Source organism: Lichenostomus cassidix, chromosome 2 (assembly GCF_008360975.1).
Source record: "Lichenostomus cassidix isolate B80296 chromosome 2, HeHo_3.0, whole genome shotgun sequence".
NCBI classification, from domain to species: domain Eukaryota; kingdom Metazoa; phylum Chordata; class Aves; order Passeriformes; family Meliphagidae; genus Lichenostomus; species Lichenostomus cassidix.
The window spans coordinates 111,510-129,483 of NC_139482.1; the positions used below are offsets into that span (position 1 = coordinate 111,510).

The window sequence follows — 17,974 nt, forward strand, 5'->3', positions numbered from 1 at the left end:
CTCAGATGGTCCAGGTCCTGATCTACTCCTACAGTGGGCAGGTCTTCATTTCCCCAGTCCCTACCTTAAGATTCAGGGACTCCAGAGATTTGGGAAGAGCAATTACAAGTGAAAACTGAGAAGGGAAAAAGTTGTTGAGTACCTCAGCCTTCTCCATTTCGGTCGTCACTAATTCTCCATCTCATTTATTGGGGGATACAATTTCTTTTGCCTTCCTTGTCTAACCAGCGTATCTGTGGAAGGCAGTCCTTATTATTATCAGGAAAGCTAAGGTGCAGCTGCAACTAAGTTTAGCAAGGGATATGAAGATATCTCATGCTAAACTTAGTTGCAGCTGCACCTTAGCTTTCCTGATCACATCCCTAAAATCCTAGTATACTTATGTTCTTTCAAGGATGTGTGTTCCTGTTCCCACTGCCTCTGCATTTCCATGCTGTGTTTCAGTTTGACCAGGAAGGAAGTCCTTACTTGGCCATGCTGGTTTCCCACATTCCTCACCTGAGTTTTTGAACATTGGAATCAACAGTTCTTGGGCTCTAAGAAAAATGCCTTTCAACAGATGCCAGCTCAGTATTATACTTCGTTGGGCCTTGCAATTTCACCAAGTGAAATCAAATTTCTTTTGCATCATAGAGTCATAACATGTTAAGGGGTTAGAATGGACTTAAAGGTCATCTAGTCCCAAGCCCCTCTGCCACGGGCAGGGACACCTTACACTAGACCAGATCACTCAAGGCCTTATCCAACCCAGCTCTGAGCACTACCAGGGTCGAGGCATCCACAACCTCCCTGGGCAACCTGTTCCAGAATCTAACTACCGTCATAGTAAAAAATTTCTTCCTAAAATCTAACCTAAATTTCCATTCCTTCAATTTGTATCCGTGACTCCTTTTCCTATAACTACAGTTACTAACAAAGAATCCCTCTTCAGGTTCCCTGTAGCTCCTTCAGACACTTCCATACAACCTTCTTTTCTCCAGACTGAAGTCCCAGCTTTCTCAGCCTTTCTCCATAGGAGAGGTGCTCATCAAAAGCACATTTGCAAATCAAAGGCCACATACTGAAAAGTTAAGTTTACATGATTTCCCACTTCAGTGCAATAGCTGTGCCTGTAAATATAAAAATATATAACTGGTAAATTGTGTTTTCATCTCTGCAGTTTAGGATCTCAAAAGGAGCTGAACTACCTTTAAACAAATAATTTTTTTAATTCATTCACAAGCAGAGAATAAGTGCGCCAAATTTGGGAGTCAAAGGTAAAAGATACAATGTTGAATAGAATCTTACACTGACATTCTTGAGGCAGGCAAATTCTTCAGTCTAGCGAAAGCCTTCAATCAATAGTGCCAATTCTGTTCAGAGAAATGTTTCTATCATTCACTTTGGGCTCTGGCCACAAACAGACACAGACACCATCTCTCTGCCAGTACAGAACAGAGAAGGCTACAGGACTGTTAGAGGCCAGAAATGAAACTATATGAAGTTTGTCTCTCAAACACTGGAACCTATGAATGCAGAGTTTTTTAAAAAAATGGAAGGAAGACCAAAACAGCTCTCCACAAAATCCAGGGGGTCCTTGTCCAGCACAGAGCTGCCAGTGCTCTCAAACACATCCAGGTACAGAAACAACAGTGTCAGTGTCACCTTCATGTTTACTCAATGAATATTGGAAACATTTGACAAGGGCATCTCAGGCTGTCAATTCACAAAAATCAAACGCACCTCAGTTGATAACCTCTGAACAAGACCTATTAGCCCGTGTCTGCATTATGAAAGTGCTATGGAGAACACAGCACAACCTTGTGAGCTAGATGAAAAGGCACGTAAGTTGTAGATATCTGCTTGTTTCCATGCGCTCAGAACATTTCTATAAAAATGTAAAACCTGGATAACTCCCCTGGTATAACCCAAACTCATAATTCTTTACAGTTTAAATTAAAAACCATTCAATTCCTCCAGCTGCATCTTTCCAGAAAGGATAAGCTGCTGAAATGCAGTTCAATTTAAGGAGAGACCACCAAATTCTAGGTGTTAGCTCAAGCACTCTGCTTGGAAACCACTGGACAAGGAGAGAGTGCTGAGTGATAAACAGAACTGAAGGTTAACATTAACCTTCAGTTAATGTTAACATCTTATTTAATATCTTATCTTCATCAAAAAAACTAAAGGAGTTTTCATACATAAGCTCTTCCAATCCCAGTGAGAATTGTTATAACCTAGGCTATTTATTCCCAAAGCAAAATAGTATGCATTTCTTCTACCACACAATTTACATTACCAGTGAGGTGACCTGTGCAGTCTGTGAAAGGTGAGAAGTCACCAGTCCAGCAGTGGGAAAAACACAAGTCCTTTACAGGCATGCGTATTTCCAGTCCCATGTGTACTGGCTGGGAAAAGACAGATAGCTACAGGTGTATATTCACAGTGGAAGCAAGAAGAAGAATAGAACTAATGGTAGAAAATGAAGATATGAGTGGCATATTTGAGCACCTTATCATGGAGATAATCAATGAGCATCCAACAACAGCAGGCACTGAAGAAGTCTTCCTAGCTGGGAAGAGCTAATTTAAACCTGCACTGAGAAGCATAAAACACCACAAATCAATAACCGCCTGACAAGAACTAATTACATTTACTTGTGGCAAATGGAGTAATGAATTACCACAAAGAATACCTGCTACTCCTCCTCCTGTTCCTCTTAGCAACTGCATCCTCCAGCGTCACTTCCTCTGAGGCAGTCCACTCTGCCAGATCGGCACCTTCCTGACAGCACTAACACGAACTATCACAGGAGTAATTGGCTATTCAAAGGACCAGTTTAGGTTAGCAGCAGCAAGCTGGCAGCTTAAGATTTATTTCACAACATAATGTTTCCCATATGCCCAAAGGCAAACATTTTTCATGCCAATACAAAGCACAGACACATCCTTCCTGACTAAACAGGTCACTTTTCAAAGAGCTACAACCTACCTGTACCAGACAAGGCAGCTGAGCACCTGGAGTCACATCTGTGTAGACCAAGAGGAAGCAAGAAACTTATCCTGTGGATGGAGCAGGAGACCAGATATTATGTCATGATGAGTTAGCAGGAGATGTTGTCATTGACCTAAAGCAGGATCAGCTCTAAGACAGCAGGCTGAGGATGCATATGGATCCAGCTCTGAAAAGAGAAAGTACATACTGCGTGAGAGGGAAGTAATACACAATAAAAATAACATTTCCTAGAACAGCACCAACCCATGTGACACTTCATAAGCAGCACAACTTGGGGGAAAAAAAGAGAGGGGAGAAGAGCAGGAAAGGCAAGATGCACCTGACATAGATTTTCTGGACTTCTTTGGACACTCTACACACAGGTGCATGTCCAGGCTGCCAGGACAGTAGTTTTGTCCAGGCACTGGCCCATCCATGTGGGCTCTTCAATTTCCCCACAGGACCCAGCTTGTATTTGTGGAGAATGGAAAGAATACGAAGGTCACCGCTTGCCCATAACCTGTCAACATATTGAGCAGGCTCTGATAAGAACCACAGGGTGGGTAGGATTGGAGTGGATCCCTGCAATTTGCCTGTCCTGAGAAGCAAGGGTATCTTCTCACACAGATGATCTCAACCTTGGGAAGGCAGGCCAGTTCAGGAACATTAATCAAGCCAGCTTGCTTTCATCCTTAAAAAAAAATCAACTCCTTAAAGAGCTCAAAATCAACTCCCACCAGAACACTCCAGCATTTCAGCAGACACCATTAGCTGTCCCAGTAGTGAGAGTGTGGCAGACTGGAATAACTAATGATCCCATAGATTTAGGGCATGGACAGGCAGCTTCAGTGTCTGCATGCTCATGACAGGTCCCAAAGAAGATGAACCAGGCGAAGAAGGAAAAGGGATCTGTTCCTTGGGAAGAGCTGAGCCAGCTGCACCTGCACATACAAGGCCCTGATGCTCCTGACAGCTCTGTACTACAGCTGATGAAGAAAAGCAGCATCACAGCAGAACAGGTGTGAGCACCAGCACACACAGCATTCTCAAGCAGAAGCTCCCACCTAGACATGCAGATAGAAACAAATGTTCAAAGAATGGACAAGCAAGAAAGGGAAGTATGAGCACTGCAGTGCCAGCCCGGGCAGTGCCAGGCAGCATGAGTGGGTAACTCCACCAAGGACAGGACCAAGGCTCTGGATCTAGTCAAGTCAGAAGAAGGGGAGAACAAAGGGCAAAAAGAAGATTATGGTGAATTCTGCTGAAACAGAGCTGTAGTCAAGGAAGAACGGAGACCAGGCAAGCAGAGGCTGAGGCAAACACCGCAGTGGAGGCAGTGCAAGTGAGAAGGGAGAGTGCATGAGGTACAGAAAGGAACATTACTGCGGCACTGAGGAAAACGAGGAGAGCAAAGGTTGAGTGTCCTCACCCTGCCTTAGTGGCAAGGCCAAGATGCAAGTTCCTTCTCACAGAGAGGTCAGGGGATTTAACAAGGGAAGATGGACTGGTTTCACTGGAAGCGTCCCCATGAAAAACAGAAGATTGTTGGTTGCTCCCTGGACAACACCAAGGAACTGGTTATTTTCCGAAGCTGCAGGACTTCCTTGGATGAGCAGTAGGATGAAGTCAGTCTCTCCGCGACGGGCAGTGCAGACAGGCAAGGACAATGCACACTCTCCCAGATCATGTTAACTGGTGAATGACCTTGCTTGCTGCTCAGTCCCCCATTTCAATTCTACCTCCGTTTTTCTCAGCAGCAACTTGCACACAGGGATCCTTCACAGGCCATGGAGGAAACAGAGAAGAGTTCAGGCGTCAGGGAACAGGCAGGAGGGAAGGAGCAGCAATCTCCAGCAGCAAACTCCTGGTGCCACAGTGAGATGGCTTGTATATGCAGGAAGTCAGAAGATCTTCCCGAAGGCTACGAAGAGCATCGGTCTCCTACAGACACATATCTGTTAGTCCTGAGAGAGTATCTGGGACCATATATCTCCCTCTGAAGACAGAACTGAGGGACCTCTTAAAGGCAGCGAGACAAATTCTCTCAAAAGCTGCCATCTCCTGTGTAAAGGCTGGTTGTTCCTGGAGCACCAGAGACAGCAGTCGGTTAGACGCAAGGCAGCACTGGGGTATCTGAAGGGACAGGATGTTAAGAAGAGGACCCTCCTCTCCAGAGAAAACATGGACCATTGTCAGGGCAGGATGGGCAATTCCAGATGAGTGATGGTGTCTCCCTCGGTAACGTGAATCCCTGCTAAAGGAGACCCTCCAGAGGGGGCCTGCAGCCCACATTCGGGAGCGGTAGATGAGCACTGGGCTCCCCCTTTCTGCCTGCCTCTCCGAGCGAGCCGAGTTCCTGCAAGGCAGTAAAGCCACCGGGGCTCGGCGGAAGACGCGGGGCCCGCGCTGGGACACCCGGTGGGGGCCAGGCGGGCGCTGCAGCTCGTAAAGCCGAGTCCGCGGGGAACATCGGAGAGCGCGGCGCGACAGCCGCCAGGGTGTTCCAGCCGCAGCCCCGCGGGGGAGCGGCGGCGGCGGCGGAGGAAGGAGGGTACCGGGCGGTACCGGCGGCGCGGGGGTCCGGCCGGACTGCACCGGTCTCCCGGCGGGTCGAGCCCTGCGGGCAGCGCCGGGGCGGGAGCAGCAGCGGCGTTGCCCGTGCCCGGCCCAGGGGTACCGCCGGCGTGGGCGTCTCGCAGATGCCCGGGGCAGGGCCGTACCGTTGGGCGGCCGGGGCGGGGGGCCGAGCGGAGCTCACCGTCCCGTCCATGCTCCCCTCCCGCCGGGGCTGTCGGCGCGCGGAGCGCCTGCGCGGCGCTGCGGAGAGCGGCCAGGGACCGTCTGTAAAGTGCGCCTCGCCCGCCGCGCCGGGGGAGAGGGTCCGGCCCCGGGAGAGCCCGGCCCCGGCAAAGCCCGACCCCGGCCGCGCTGCCGCGGTGGGAGGGCGGTGCAGCCGCGGCCCCTGCCCCGCTCCCAGCCCCGCGGGGGCGGTGCGGCGCGGAGCTCCACCCGGGGACACGCGGGTGCGGCGCCCACACCCTCCCAGCCCCACGGGCCGGTCCGGCTCTGCCGCCTCGAGAGAGCTCCAGAAAGGAACGGACCGGCCTCGGGTCCGCCGTCGCCGCCTCGGTCCTCAGCCCCGCCGCCCCCGCTTCCGCCGCCACAGCTACCCGCTTCTCTCCCCACCGGCGCCCCGCACCACCGCCAGAGCCCCCTCACTACCGCAGTGCCCCGAACCCGCCGCTCCCGCCCCGCACTCACCGCCGCCCCCTGCCGCCCCCGCCGCCGCAGCCCCGCCGCTCTCGCAGCGCTCCCGCCCCGCCGCCGCAGCCTCCGCGCGCTCCACAGCGCCGCCTGCCGTCCCCGCTCTGCATCCCCCCCGCCGGCTCGCCGGGCCCGACGCAGAGCCCCCGCCCAGCCCGGTGCCCGCCCGGTGCCAGCCCGGCCCGCGCTGCCCGTACCTGGCTGCTGCCGAGCACCGTCCGCTCGCAGCAAGGTCGGGAGCGCTTCCGAGCAGTACCGAGCAGGGCTCGCACCGGCAGCGACGGGATCGGGGTTCACCGGGAGGCAGGGAGGATTCCAGTGGCGATGGGTACGGTAGTAACAGGATGAGAGAGCAAACAGGTCGGCGGAGCTCTGAGGCACGTCCAATCTTTCAAAGTCGGAACCGGCCCAGAGCTGCGATCCACTATCCGCACGCTTTTCCTTGTGCTAAGGAGCTCGTGACTCCCAGAAGGGCGAGGATGAGAATACTGGGCTTGGCAGGCTACAGGTCTGTGGTGCCGTGTCAGTTGTAACTGGAAGATTGCTTCATAAACACCCGGTGGGAGATCTCTGCGATGTCCACTTTGGCAGAGCAATTAGAAGGAACCCTCAGTGTGACTTGCCAAAGCCCTGCAGTCCATGGGGATGAGGAGGAAAGTTTGGACAGAATGAGTGCTGACAGTGAATACTTTGGAGTGATGCTCCAAGGAGCTGTGAGGAAGCAGTGAAATGATTGAGCTCCATCTGCAAGGAGCCAAGCAAACCTGCCAGCTTCATGTGCTCAAAAACAGTGTCAGTCTAAAAGATAAAGTAAAATATTGTAAACATCACAAGGTGGATTTAAGTCTCACGGGGTGTTTTTAAAGAGGAACTATACATATTGTCGTGGTTTGACCCTGGCCAGATGCCAGGCACCTACGACATCTGCTCTCTCTCAAACACACATGCTTTTGGCTTTTTCACTGTATTTGTGTCACATTTTGAAGCTTTTTTCTACAGTTATTTGTACCAGCAAAACACTGTTGCAAATGCAAAATGAGTTTCTGTGGTACCTGTCACCAGAAAATTGCCTCCTTTGAGAATCCATGAGTAATGGCTCAGCATGCATGCTGAGAAGATAAGTGTTTAATACATCCAGGAAAGAGTTCAGAATGGGAATGGGAGAAGGTGACTGCCTTGGCTGAAGTACAGGTCTAGGGAATTGTGAGTCCTGGGACAGTAGGGCATGACTGCATCTGCTATAGCGGTTCAGGCCATGACTCCTGGCTTGAGACCAAGCTGTCAGCCTGCACATGCTCTGCAATGCTGTACAGAATATTTCTGTACAAGACAAGACAATTCTCAAAGACGAACAGAAGACAGCAAGCTCCTATGAGAAGAACTCTTTGTGCTGGAGTTAAGAATGGAGGAGTCTGCTGAGCAAGAATACCTTACTGTAGCTGGGGAAATGTGCACCTGTTACTGAGAGTATCCTGTCCTCCCATCTCATCTAACCAACAGCAACTCCAGAACTTCTGTGAAACAGCCTAGACCATCTGCAAGTACCTGGGCTGCATGCTCCTGTGTGCTGGGAATTGGCTCTGCAGAACTTTGGGGTGAAGCAGCTTGTGAGCTGTGACTGAGTACAGAACCTGCCCAGACAGACCTGAACTGGTGTGCCCCAGGGAGGAGGGGGGAGACCACCCTGGGCAGATCCCCCAAAGGAGCTGGGCTACTCATCCAGCTTGCATGGCAGAGGCACATCATTTATATTCCAGTCTTGGAGAAGACTGATGGACACCGTGATCAGATACAATATCTGAGTTCACAACATTTGGCTTTGGGTTTTTTTTAAAGTATACTTGTTAATCTGGGATAGAGTAACAGCTCTGTCACAGGTGAAAAGGTAGAGAGTCTGTTTTCACCTGTTTCTTGAAGTTAAAAATGCAGCTGGGGCAGAAACTTCTTGTGTTTGTAACATACACTGTACATCTTTCTCTAGGATGAACAGATTATTCCAACAGGGTATGTCAGCCAGTGTAAAACATGCAATGGAGGAAATTACCTTCACAACTGAAGACAAGGAAGAAAAATATCCAATGGTATGGACCCCAAAGAAAGTGAAGTATACACGAAAGTACACATACAGGATGTATGTTGGGCTAAGCACAGACACCAAATAAGGGTGTGCATTTCTGCAGGGCTACAAGGTCAAACATGACAATCATGGTAATTTGTCTTCCTGGCCAGTTGATGACTGTGCTGTAGTACACAAACTCAGTATCATGATCCTCACATAGTTCATCATTTCTGGCTGAACTAAAGTGCATCCTTGAAAAAGATCTAATCTTTTTTAGCACAAGAAACAAAAATGGTGGCACATAGTCAAATTGTAAGCACGCCTGACTCATTCACCCTCTCCCTGACAGCGGCCAACACTGTCTGCCTAGAGAAAAAAAATCATAGAGGGTAGACAAAGAGTGCTCCCTCCCTGGAAGCTCTCCTTTCTCTTTACAGATTTGTAATTCAGACACCTGGTGTGCCAGAGATTTTGGCTTTGTGTTTAACAGCCTTTGATAGATTTCTCTTTTGAAAATTTCTTCCACTATATAGTGACAGTCATGACATTTAAGGCCATGAAAGACTTATTCTGCCCACTTATAACTGACAACTAATTTCCCACTTGCCTTCAATGATCACTGTTACACAAACCAAGTAAATTGTAGCACACTGGAAAAGTTACCACTTTACTGTAATTTCACTAGCTAGTCACTTTCAGCACTGAAAGCACGTGCCTGGTTTCCTTTGGAATTAATCTGTTGCAGTTTAAAGCTGTTCATTTTTATGTTGCTGTTGTGCCTTACCCCAGACAACTAAAAACTGCTTTATTATCCACTGTTTTCACTTAGTACATGTACTCACACACTCTAATCACATGGCTTACAACCTTCTAAGAGTTCATAGAATTGTAGAAAGGTTTGGGTTGGGAGGGACTTTCAAAGGCTATCTAGGCCCACCCAGCCATGGACAGGGACATCTCCAACTCATAGTAAGGTCAATAAGGTCACTCCAAATCACATTCAACCTGGCTTTGGAGACTTTCCAGAATGAGGCAGCCACCCTTCTTTGGGCAACCTGTGCCAGTGCTTTACCAACCTTATTTTAAAAATGGTCTCTCATCTAGTCTGCATCTACCCCCTTTCAGTTTAACACCATTAAACCCAGTTTAAAGCCATTACCCCTTGTCCTATCACTACAAGAGTTCTGCATCTCACATTGTAAAACACTTTTCACAATCTTCAGGTAAGTTCTGTGAATCTCAAACATTGTTTTTGTTTTCTCTGTTCCCTATAAGCCTTAAAAAATAGGCTGCGTGCTGTGCTACCAGGGCCCTCTTGCTGTCTCACGTCAAGAGCTTGTTTCCCCCACATGGTCTACCTGTGAAGATCTGTTATATCATGTCTTAAACAGGGCTGGGACAGCACCTGGATTTTAGTGTTTAAAATAGTGGGTCCAAGAAAAATGAAGCTACTTGCACTTTAATACAGTCAATTTCTGTACAGACGTACCTTTTTGGTCACATGCAGTCCTTCTGGAGGAGTGATACACCATCTTCCCAAGCACGTAAGTTTGCATTTGACTGTTTTAAGACAATAACCTATGTGAAGAGCCTTACTCTGCTACACACTCTTCTCCACTACTATCTTCTCTTCACGACTTTTTTGCATTTTTTACATAATCTGCCAATTTTATTTGTAGAGATCTTATATTTGCTTCCAAATAATCAAGTGTCAAACAACACTGGCTGGAAAACCATCTCTCAGGTAAAAATGAGAATCCCCAGCTTATGATTGGGCAGTTTGCTGGCAGTATTTCCTTTACTTTCCCACAGAGCTGGATTTTAAAAAATAGAAGAATCAGCTTCCAGTTTCCCTCAGGTTTCTCCCAAGGTACAAGATGGTCTTAAGAATTTTAAATTCTGTGGACGGTTGCATTATCATCTGACACGCCCTGACACAGGCAGGGACTTCCCAACAAGTTGGCAACAACATTCCTGGCTTTTGGGTTACATCCATCAAATCTTACTATTCTGTTTCCCGTGATTCTCTTTCTTCTCTAATGAGGACTCATTAATGATTCTTGCTTGCCCTATGTAATTTCAAACCCTTTCCTTTAGCAATTTGTTTTACACCCCAGACACCCCTGGTCACATCACCTACAGCTCCCAGTCACAGCAACTCCTGACAGCCAACTCCTGTATCTCTCCCAGGTTAATGCTCACCTCGGTGGCATGGCACCCACCGTGTCCCTGTGCAGTAGATCTACTGCTTGCTTTGCCTGTGTAGCTTCTTACAGCACCCAGTGTCCACTGACAGTGCTTCCAGATGTGTTATGGAGAACAGTAATCCAGTGAATTCTCCTTGCATATTACACGATACTGAAACCTGCAATTACAAGCTCTGCATCCTCTCTGACACCAGGATGTTATCTTTCATCTTTGTATTCAAGATAAGCACATCATCCCCAAGGTGAGCAGCATCTGAGTTCTCGCTCTGTCCATCTCTGCCATGGCATGTGATCCCACCTGGCAGTTGCTACGTCCCAAGGAGATGATGTTAACCCAAGGGTGCACAGGCCTGTGCTGCTCACAGGGAACAGTCAGGCTCAGGTTTGCTGCACAAATCCCTTGCCCACCAGACAGACTCAGCCAGCTCATCAGATCTTGGTCACACCCAGCCATTCTGCCATTCATGTGGCCTGGCCTTTGTCTAACAGTGAGGCAAGAAATTCTCATGTAAACATCTTTTCTGTCTGACAGCAAGAACAATGAACAGAGTTGTTTTCTTGCACTCTTAAAATGGCTCTAATGGCCAAAAAGGGAGAACTGAAACTCCAGGTGGGGTCTGCAGGGCATGCTGGGTGTGAATCAGAGGCCCACTTGGGGTTCCCCACACCTAAAGGATATGAGAGGATGTACGCTATTCTATGGTATTAGCTCCAACACATCACATCTTAAATTGCACCCTACACAGTCCAAGTCTCTTTCCTACTTGGATCATAATGGATCGGGACCTCCCTATGCAAAATAACCCTCATAATAATAAATGGTTTCCCAGGTAGCTGTCCTTGTCCTCATTCTGTGTATGTATGCTTAGCAACAAACATCCCCACAAGGCACACAGATACCGATTTTCTTCCCATGTAAATGTAACTGAGACATGCCTTACTTGTTAAATAAGCAAATCTGAGATTTCTATCCAATTTAAACCAATGTTTCTGACTTCACATACTTCCTTTAAGCTTTTCTAATTTTTCAGGGTCTCTTGTGATGCAAACACCAGACCTTCACCTTGTACACCTCATGAGATGAGTGCAGCAAACACAACCTCTCTTCTTCAGCAATGTCCCTGCAGCGATGAACAGGGTCAGTCACACTTGCTGGCTCATCACACAAGTTCACATGAGGATTTTGGGCTTTAATTTCTGGGATGTTGGCTGGAAAGATGATGCTGGAAAGCTGAAAAAGTAAAAGTATTAGTGGGGTCCTGATGGATACCAAGCTAAACAAAAGCCAGCAGCACTCTCTTGGAGCAAAGGTGACCAAAAGCATTCTGGACTGCAGCAGGAGAACTGTGACCAGCAGGTCAAGGACAATAATCTGTCTCCACAGCTCAAGTCAGACATGCCTAGAGTGCTGTGTCTAGTCTGGGCTTCCCAGTACAAGACAGACATGGACATACTGAAGTTAGTCCAGCAAATGCATGTGGAAATGTTACGTAATGGGAGCGTTTGTCCTAACGAAAGACTGGAAGAGCTGAGACTATTTCATCTGGAGAACAGGCTCAGCACAGTCTCATCTCTGTGTGTGTCAGTAATGGGAGAGTGTAAGGAAGATGCAAACAGCTGCTGCTCAGTGGTGTCCAGTGATGCTGTGAGAAGCAATGGGCACAAACTGAAATGCAAGAAATTTCATTTAAACAGGAGAAAAGTTTTAAACTGTAAAAGTTACTATCCACCAGAACATGCTGCCAGGAGGGACTAAGGAATCTCCACCCCCAAGATATTTAACCGAACACCACTCCTCAGCTATGGAAGAGACAAAACCAGCAAAGTGAAAGTGGTTGAATAGCTTTGTCCAGCTAAACCAGACAAGCTGTGTTTATGCCTCTTGAAAAGTGAATGCACAAACACACAGGAGCGTGCAACAACAGCCCTGAGCATAGCACAGTCAAGGTAACTTTGTCCAAGTGCACATACTCTCTCCCTGCACTGCTCAGCAGAACTGCATATCTTTAAGTAAGGTCGACTCTACCACTTGTTTACCTCCTTCATCCCAGGGAGGATCCTGATCTGCATCTGTGCAAAGAAAAAGCACAAACTGATCCTCAGAGGCTGCAAAGTTTACAAGTGACCACGTTAGTCTGCCTGGAAAGAAAATTAAATTTATTTTAAAAAAAACCACCAAAAACAACCAACCCCCTTCCACTGAAACAGCCTCACTCCATAGCCCACGTGCCTCAGATTGGGTCTGGGAAAGTCTTCCTTCTCCCTTGACCTCACACACCCTTCACCCATGGCAAGACTGGGAAGGGGATGGAAAGTGCCAAGTGTTAAGGTGCTGAGAAGCTCTTGATGTTTCTCATCTCTCAAGTGCTGTTGGCCTGCTCCTGCTCAAAGAGGGCCATGGCTAAATGTGAGCGGGATGCAAGTCCTTCCAAGTTACTGAGCACACAGCGGTGGTACAGCTCCTCACTGAGCCGGGGATTGCAGCTTCTCAGTGTGTATTTCTGCACCAGCCCCGGCTCCACAGCCCTGAACAGGTGCAGGCCAGAATAGTGGAGGAAGACATCAAATACCTCCATGCTCTCCAGCACCTCATCTCGGTCCAGGATATCGGCTGCGAGCTTGGTACGTGCTGTCATATAGTCAGAATTGTAAAAGCAGGCCTCAGCAAAGGAATGTCTGTCAAAATGCCCATCTCTCAGGAAGTCAGTGTTAGAAGATGCTGTCTGCTCACCACGGTACACCAGTGCGGGGTTGAACTCCTGGAAATGCACAGGGAAAAAGACCTGCCAATTGCTGATGGTATTCATGCGGCAGCGGTTCAGAAACTCCATGTTGATTTCTGTCCAGACACTAGCCAAGAAGAACAGTGTATCCACAGGGTGCTTCTTTGAGACTATATCCATGAGCTTCACTTGTGATGGCACCTCTGTTTTAACACTAATCCACGGGATTTTAACTTCTGCATAGCGTTTCTCTAGCTCTCCTACCATGGCTTTGACTCCAGCAAAAACATCCACCTGGCCAACTCGCTGGGCATCATAGGGATGGTAGATAAAAAGCAAAGTCAGCAAGGCATTATCATGCGTGTCCAGTGTGTTCATAGCAAACATATCCAGGAAGTTTGCCACAAAATCCAGGTCCTGCACTGTCAAGGGAAGCACCAGTTGCACCCGTGTGGCCTCTGTGACATATGGCATGGGAATAATTTCCACCTTACTTAAGGGCCGCACCAAGCTCACTCGCTTGGCCAGAACATGACTGTGACCTTTCTGGGTGGCAGCTTCCAGGAGCAGGTCCAGCGTGTACTCCATGCCCCGCGTGGGGTCGAAGCGCCGGTAGCCATTGAGCAGCTGCCGCTTGCTGAAGCGGAGCAGGGGCTGATAGCGATGGTTCAGCTGCTCAACTGCAGACTCGATGATTTCACTGACATCTGCCTTACTGGCTCCAGAGAGCTCACACTTTGGGGAGCCATCTGGACAGGAGAAGAGGTGCTGTTCGGTGAAGTAGTCCCAGCTGATCACCTCAAATCGGGACTTTGGAAGGAATGGGGCGTTAATGCCCACAGGCCAGGTCACACCTGCCTCACCTGCAGGTGTCAGTGCTGTCAGGTTCCTGATCTGCATCTGTGCAAAGAAAAAGTACAAACTGGTCCTCACCATGTTCTTAAAGGGGTCCAGGCCAGCTCCTCCCCAGGCCCACCTCACCACCTACAACTGTACATGGGTAGTGTCACACCAGCAGTTTTGGGTAACGTGGTATCACAAGTGCTGTTTCTGAGACAAGGGACTGTAGCCTGTGTCTGACTGACAGTTACCCACAAACAGAAGCAATGATCTTCCTCCAGTGCAATGAAAATGAAGGAAATCTGGTCAAGGAGTTTTTGTAGATATCCCTCACCACATACCTGGAGGTCCTGGATCTCCTGATAGACTCTATCCAGCTGGATCCTGCTGAACTGCTTGTGTAGCCGGTACATCAGGGTCATGTCAGAAACAGGGTGCACTGCAAGAGCTGCTTGGAACTCCTCTTCTTCCTCTTTCTCCGGTTCAGTATTCTTGGCCAGTTCATAAGTGTGATAATGCTGGCCCTGAAGCAGACAAAAGCCAGAAAAGCTGGTGTGGCACTCGAGTTCACAGAGCAGCTTTTCCTCACCCCAAACACACATCTGCCCCTCTTTCCTTACTGACTGTAGTACACAGAAAAAAAAAAGGGTAAGTTGTCCCTCCCACCCTGCACTGCATGCCCACTTGCTTCCTGGTACCAAAACACCCTTTATCCTACCTTCAAAACCCTGTGAGTCAGCCCCTGCTAGTAGGCTGAAAAATTAAATCCTGTGGGTGCTCTCTCCATCAACATCCCAGCTGTGATTCTGCCCCCTGCCCCACAAGGGCCATAGCACACAGCCCTTTCTTCCTCTGCAACTCACAGCAGCAGCTCATAAAAACAGAGTAGAAAATGAGTAAGAGCATGGGCTCTGTCAGGCTCAGCAAAGACAAAACCTGAGCAGGGAGGTAGTACCTGGAGCTGGGAAACACAAGTGATGCCAAGGAAATCAATGATGCAACGGCCCAGCCACTCATCTGGGCGCACACTGAGGATCTCATTGCGACAGCTATCCAGGTGTGGATGGAGCTTAAGCAACAGGCTACGGGACAGCAGGTAGCCAAAGCCCCCGTGACAGTAACGGGCCTGCTCATCTCCCCCGATGAACTCCTCTGCTCGCCCCAGGTACACATCTTGGTTAATACTCAGGTGTGTCACCAGAGCCTTGACCTGTTCAGCCTGGGCATAGGTGTCATCCTGCATGATGTAGAACCAGTCATAGTCAGAACCAAAATGTTGATGGATATAGTTCATGGTCTCATACATGAGCCAAATGGGCCGCTCGTCGCCGTGGGCCACCAGCACCATGCCATGAGGCACTTTGGCACTGCGCAGCCCGGTGAAGTACAGCAGGCGTGGGAAGTGGTGGGCCACTGTCTTGTTCACTGCCACTGCCAATGTGTTCAGCGTGGCCTTGGAGGTCAGCACAGCCACAAAGAGTCTCTCATGGAATCCCAATTCTGTCTGGATGTAGCGAGTTCTGTAAAAGAAGTACATACCTACATGACAAACAGCTAGAGGAGAAAAAATTCAAAGAATTATAGTAACTTGGGATAAGTCTTTAACTGCTGGAATCTACCCAGGGTGAAACAGTCAAGCCTAATCATAGAGCTTTAAGAGAAGACTAACTAGTGAAAATCCCATTTTGTAAAAACACTTGCTTCCTTCAAGGCAGCTACAACCTCACATTATCTATCTGAGCTAGAAAACTGTGCCAATGCAATTAAAATACCACAGAGCTAACCACTTGCAGCTTAGCAGGTATACTCAATAAAAACACAGGCAGGACTGTTGACGAGTCCCTAGTGCTGGTGGCTGAGGTGTGCTGGGCTGCACCAGCTGCACATGGGGCCCTGGGTGCTGGGAGATCACTGAAGCCCCGGGCCATGAGCCAGCAATGGGTGGTGGCCTTTGGCCTTATAAAGAGCACAAAGCCCTGCAGGACCCAGTGAACAATGAGAGTACTCCAGACCAAAAACCACCATTGGACCAAGAGGTACATGAGGAAGCATATGAAGAGAGCATGCAGAAACTGTGAGAGTGCAAAAGTCCAGGGGTCCCTTTGTTTAGGGTCCCTCTGCAGAGGCACCATCCTGAGCTGTTATGAAGTTGCTGCACCACAACTGAAATACTTATAGAAACCAAAGGAACTCTGCTGCAGGAAACCTGGGGCCAAGAGAATGTGTCTGACAGTATGAGCGTGATGTGTGGGAGGAGCTGAGCAAGGCACCTGCTGGGTCACCAGAGCTGTAGCTGGAAAGGACTCTCAGTCCCAGCAGTGACAGCCTAGGGCAGTGCCAGTGCGATGCCAGAGTGGCTCCTGGATGGTCAGGCAGGAAAATTTCCTTAACATACACTACTATTAATTGATCAAAATTTTTCTAATGCAGAGTAGACCAGTTAAAAAAAAAGTTTTGAAGAATAATTTAACATGTTCTGTTAAACATGAGTAACAAAAGAATCCCAGAATGGTCTGGGGCAGAAGGGACCCTTTAACATCATCTAGTTCCAACACCCTGCCATGGGCAGAGACACCTTCCACTAGATCATGTCGCTCCAAGCCACATCCAGCCTGGATCACTTGCAGGGATCCAAGGGCAGCCACAGCCTCTCTGGATAACCTGTACCAGTGCCTTGCCATCCTCACAGGAAAGAATTTCTTTCTAATATCTAATCCAAACCTACCCCCTTTCAGTTTGAAGTCATTCCCCCTTGTCCTGTCACTCCATGTCCTCAAAAACAGTCTCTCTCTTTCTTTCTTGGCTGTTCTCTTTCAGGTACTGTAAGGCTGCAACTACATCACTGTGAAGCTTTTTTTCTCCAAACTGAACAATTCAAATTCTCTCAGTCTTTCCTCCATCTCTCTAATCATCTCGGTGGCCTCCTCTGGACTCACTCTAATAAGTTGATCTCCTTGCTGTGCTGGGGACTGCAGGGCTGAATGCAGCACTGCAGCTGGGGTCTCACCTGAGTGGGGCAGAATCACCCTCCGTGTACTGAGAAGAAATATTCTCAGTCTTCTTGGGCAATTTTGCTGTCTTTTTTTTCCATTCAGGTTAACTTCCTGAACACGTCCCTCGCACCCCTTAACGTAACAATCTTGTTCGTTGCCTTGGTGCACCACGCTGTCACCACACAAATTATTTCAAACAGCAACTTCTACCTCGCACCTGTTCGCTCACACGGAAATTTAGAACTTCACACGAGAATATTTTGCTTGAAGGAAAGCCAGGCCAAAAAAAACATAACTTACCTGAGCACTTTTTTGTAAGGCTTGTTCGGGTCCCTGTAGTACGGCACAATCCGGGGCCTGAAGTCCTCGTGGCCCGGGCCCGGCCTGCCCTCCGCTGCCTCGGGCGGAGCCCCGGGCACGGGCGGCGCGGGACGGCCCGGTGCCAGGCAACGTTCCTCAGCCGCGCTGTGGCTCCAGGAGGCGCGCAGGAGGCTCAGGCTGCAGCCCAGGGACAGCCCGAGCAGGAGAGGCAGGGCGGGCCGCAGCGCGCTCAGCACCGCGCCCAGGCGCATCGCGGCAGCTACGGCCGGGCCGAGCTCACCGGGCGGCCGCAGGACATGGCGGGCGCGGGGCACTCGGACGGCGGCGGTCCTGCCGGACGGCGACTCCCGGGCTCTGCCGCCCGCAGGCCGGTGACAGGGCGGAGGGCAGGCCGGAGCTCCGGGCTGGGGGCGAAGGGAACGGCGGCTCTGGCCCGGCCGCGCTCCGCCGCTGCCACCTCACCTGCCGCATCGCCCCGCGCGCTTCCGCTTCCGCCCTCCTCTCGATGGTGCCTGGCGACCGCTCTGGCCAGGGACGCCGGCGCCTCTATGGTACCTCCGGGGGCGGTGCCGGACCGGCGCGCAGCATGCCGGG

General features: G+C 49.5%; 2 protein-coding genes across 5 annotated transcripts in view; both read right to left on the minus strand.

Annotated features, from left to right (window-relative positions):
• SMARCD3 (SWI/SNF related BAF chromatin remodeling complex subunit D3) overlaps positions 1–12,510 on the minus strand; it is an 85,455-nt gene extending 72,945 nt beyond the window's left edge. The window contains exons 1-4 of one of the 4 annotated variants that reach the window (XM_085049945.1): positions 9,786–12,510; positions 6,435–7,035; positions 4,403–5,252; positions 2,971–3,160 (exon numbers count right to left, since the gene is read on the minus strand). The gene's annotated coding sequence lies outside the window, so the exon portion shown is untranslated. Of the gene's footprint in view, positions 1–2,970; positions 3,161–4,402; positions 5,463–5,731; positions 5,885–6,234; positions 6,282–6,434; positions 7,036–9,785 lie in introns of those variants that run through there. The other 3 variants (XM_085049948.1, XM_085049949.1, XM_085049947.1) reach the window with 3 other exon arrangements.
• A 129-nt stretch (positions 12,511–12,639) lies between these two features.
• CHPF2 (chondroitin polymerizing factor 2) lies at positions 12,640–17,857 on the minus strand. The gene is made up of 4 exons (XM_085049940.1): positions 17,360–17,857; positions 15,022–15,586; positions 14,408–14,590; positions 12,640–14,126 (listed from the first exon to the last, which is right to left on the minus strand). Exons 1-4 carry the CDS (start codon positions 17,629–17,631, stop codon positions 12,864–12,866), a joined length of 2,283 nt encoding a protein of 760 aa, XP_084906066.1. The 5' UTR covers positions 17,632–17,857; the 3' UTR covers positions 12,640–12,863.
• Positions 17,858–17,974: the final 117 nt, after the last annotated feature.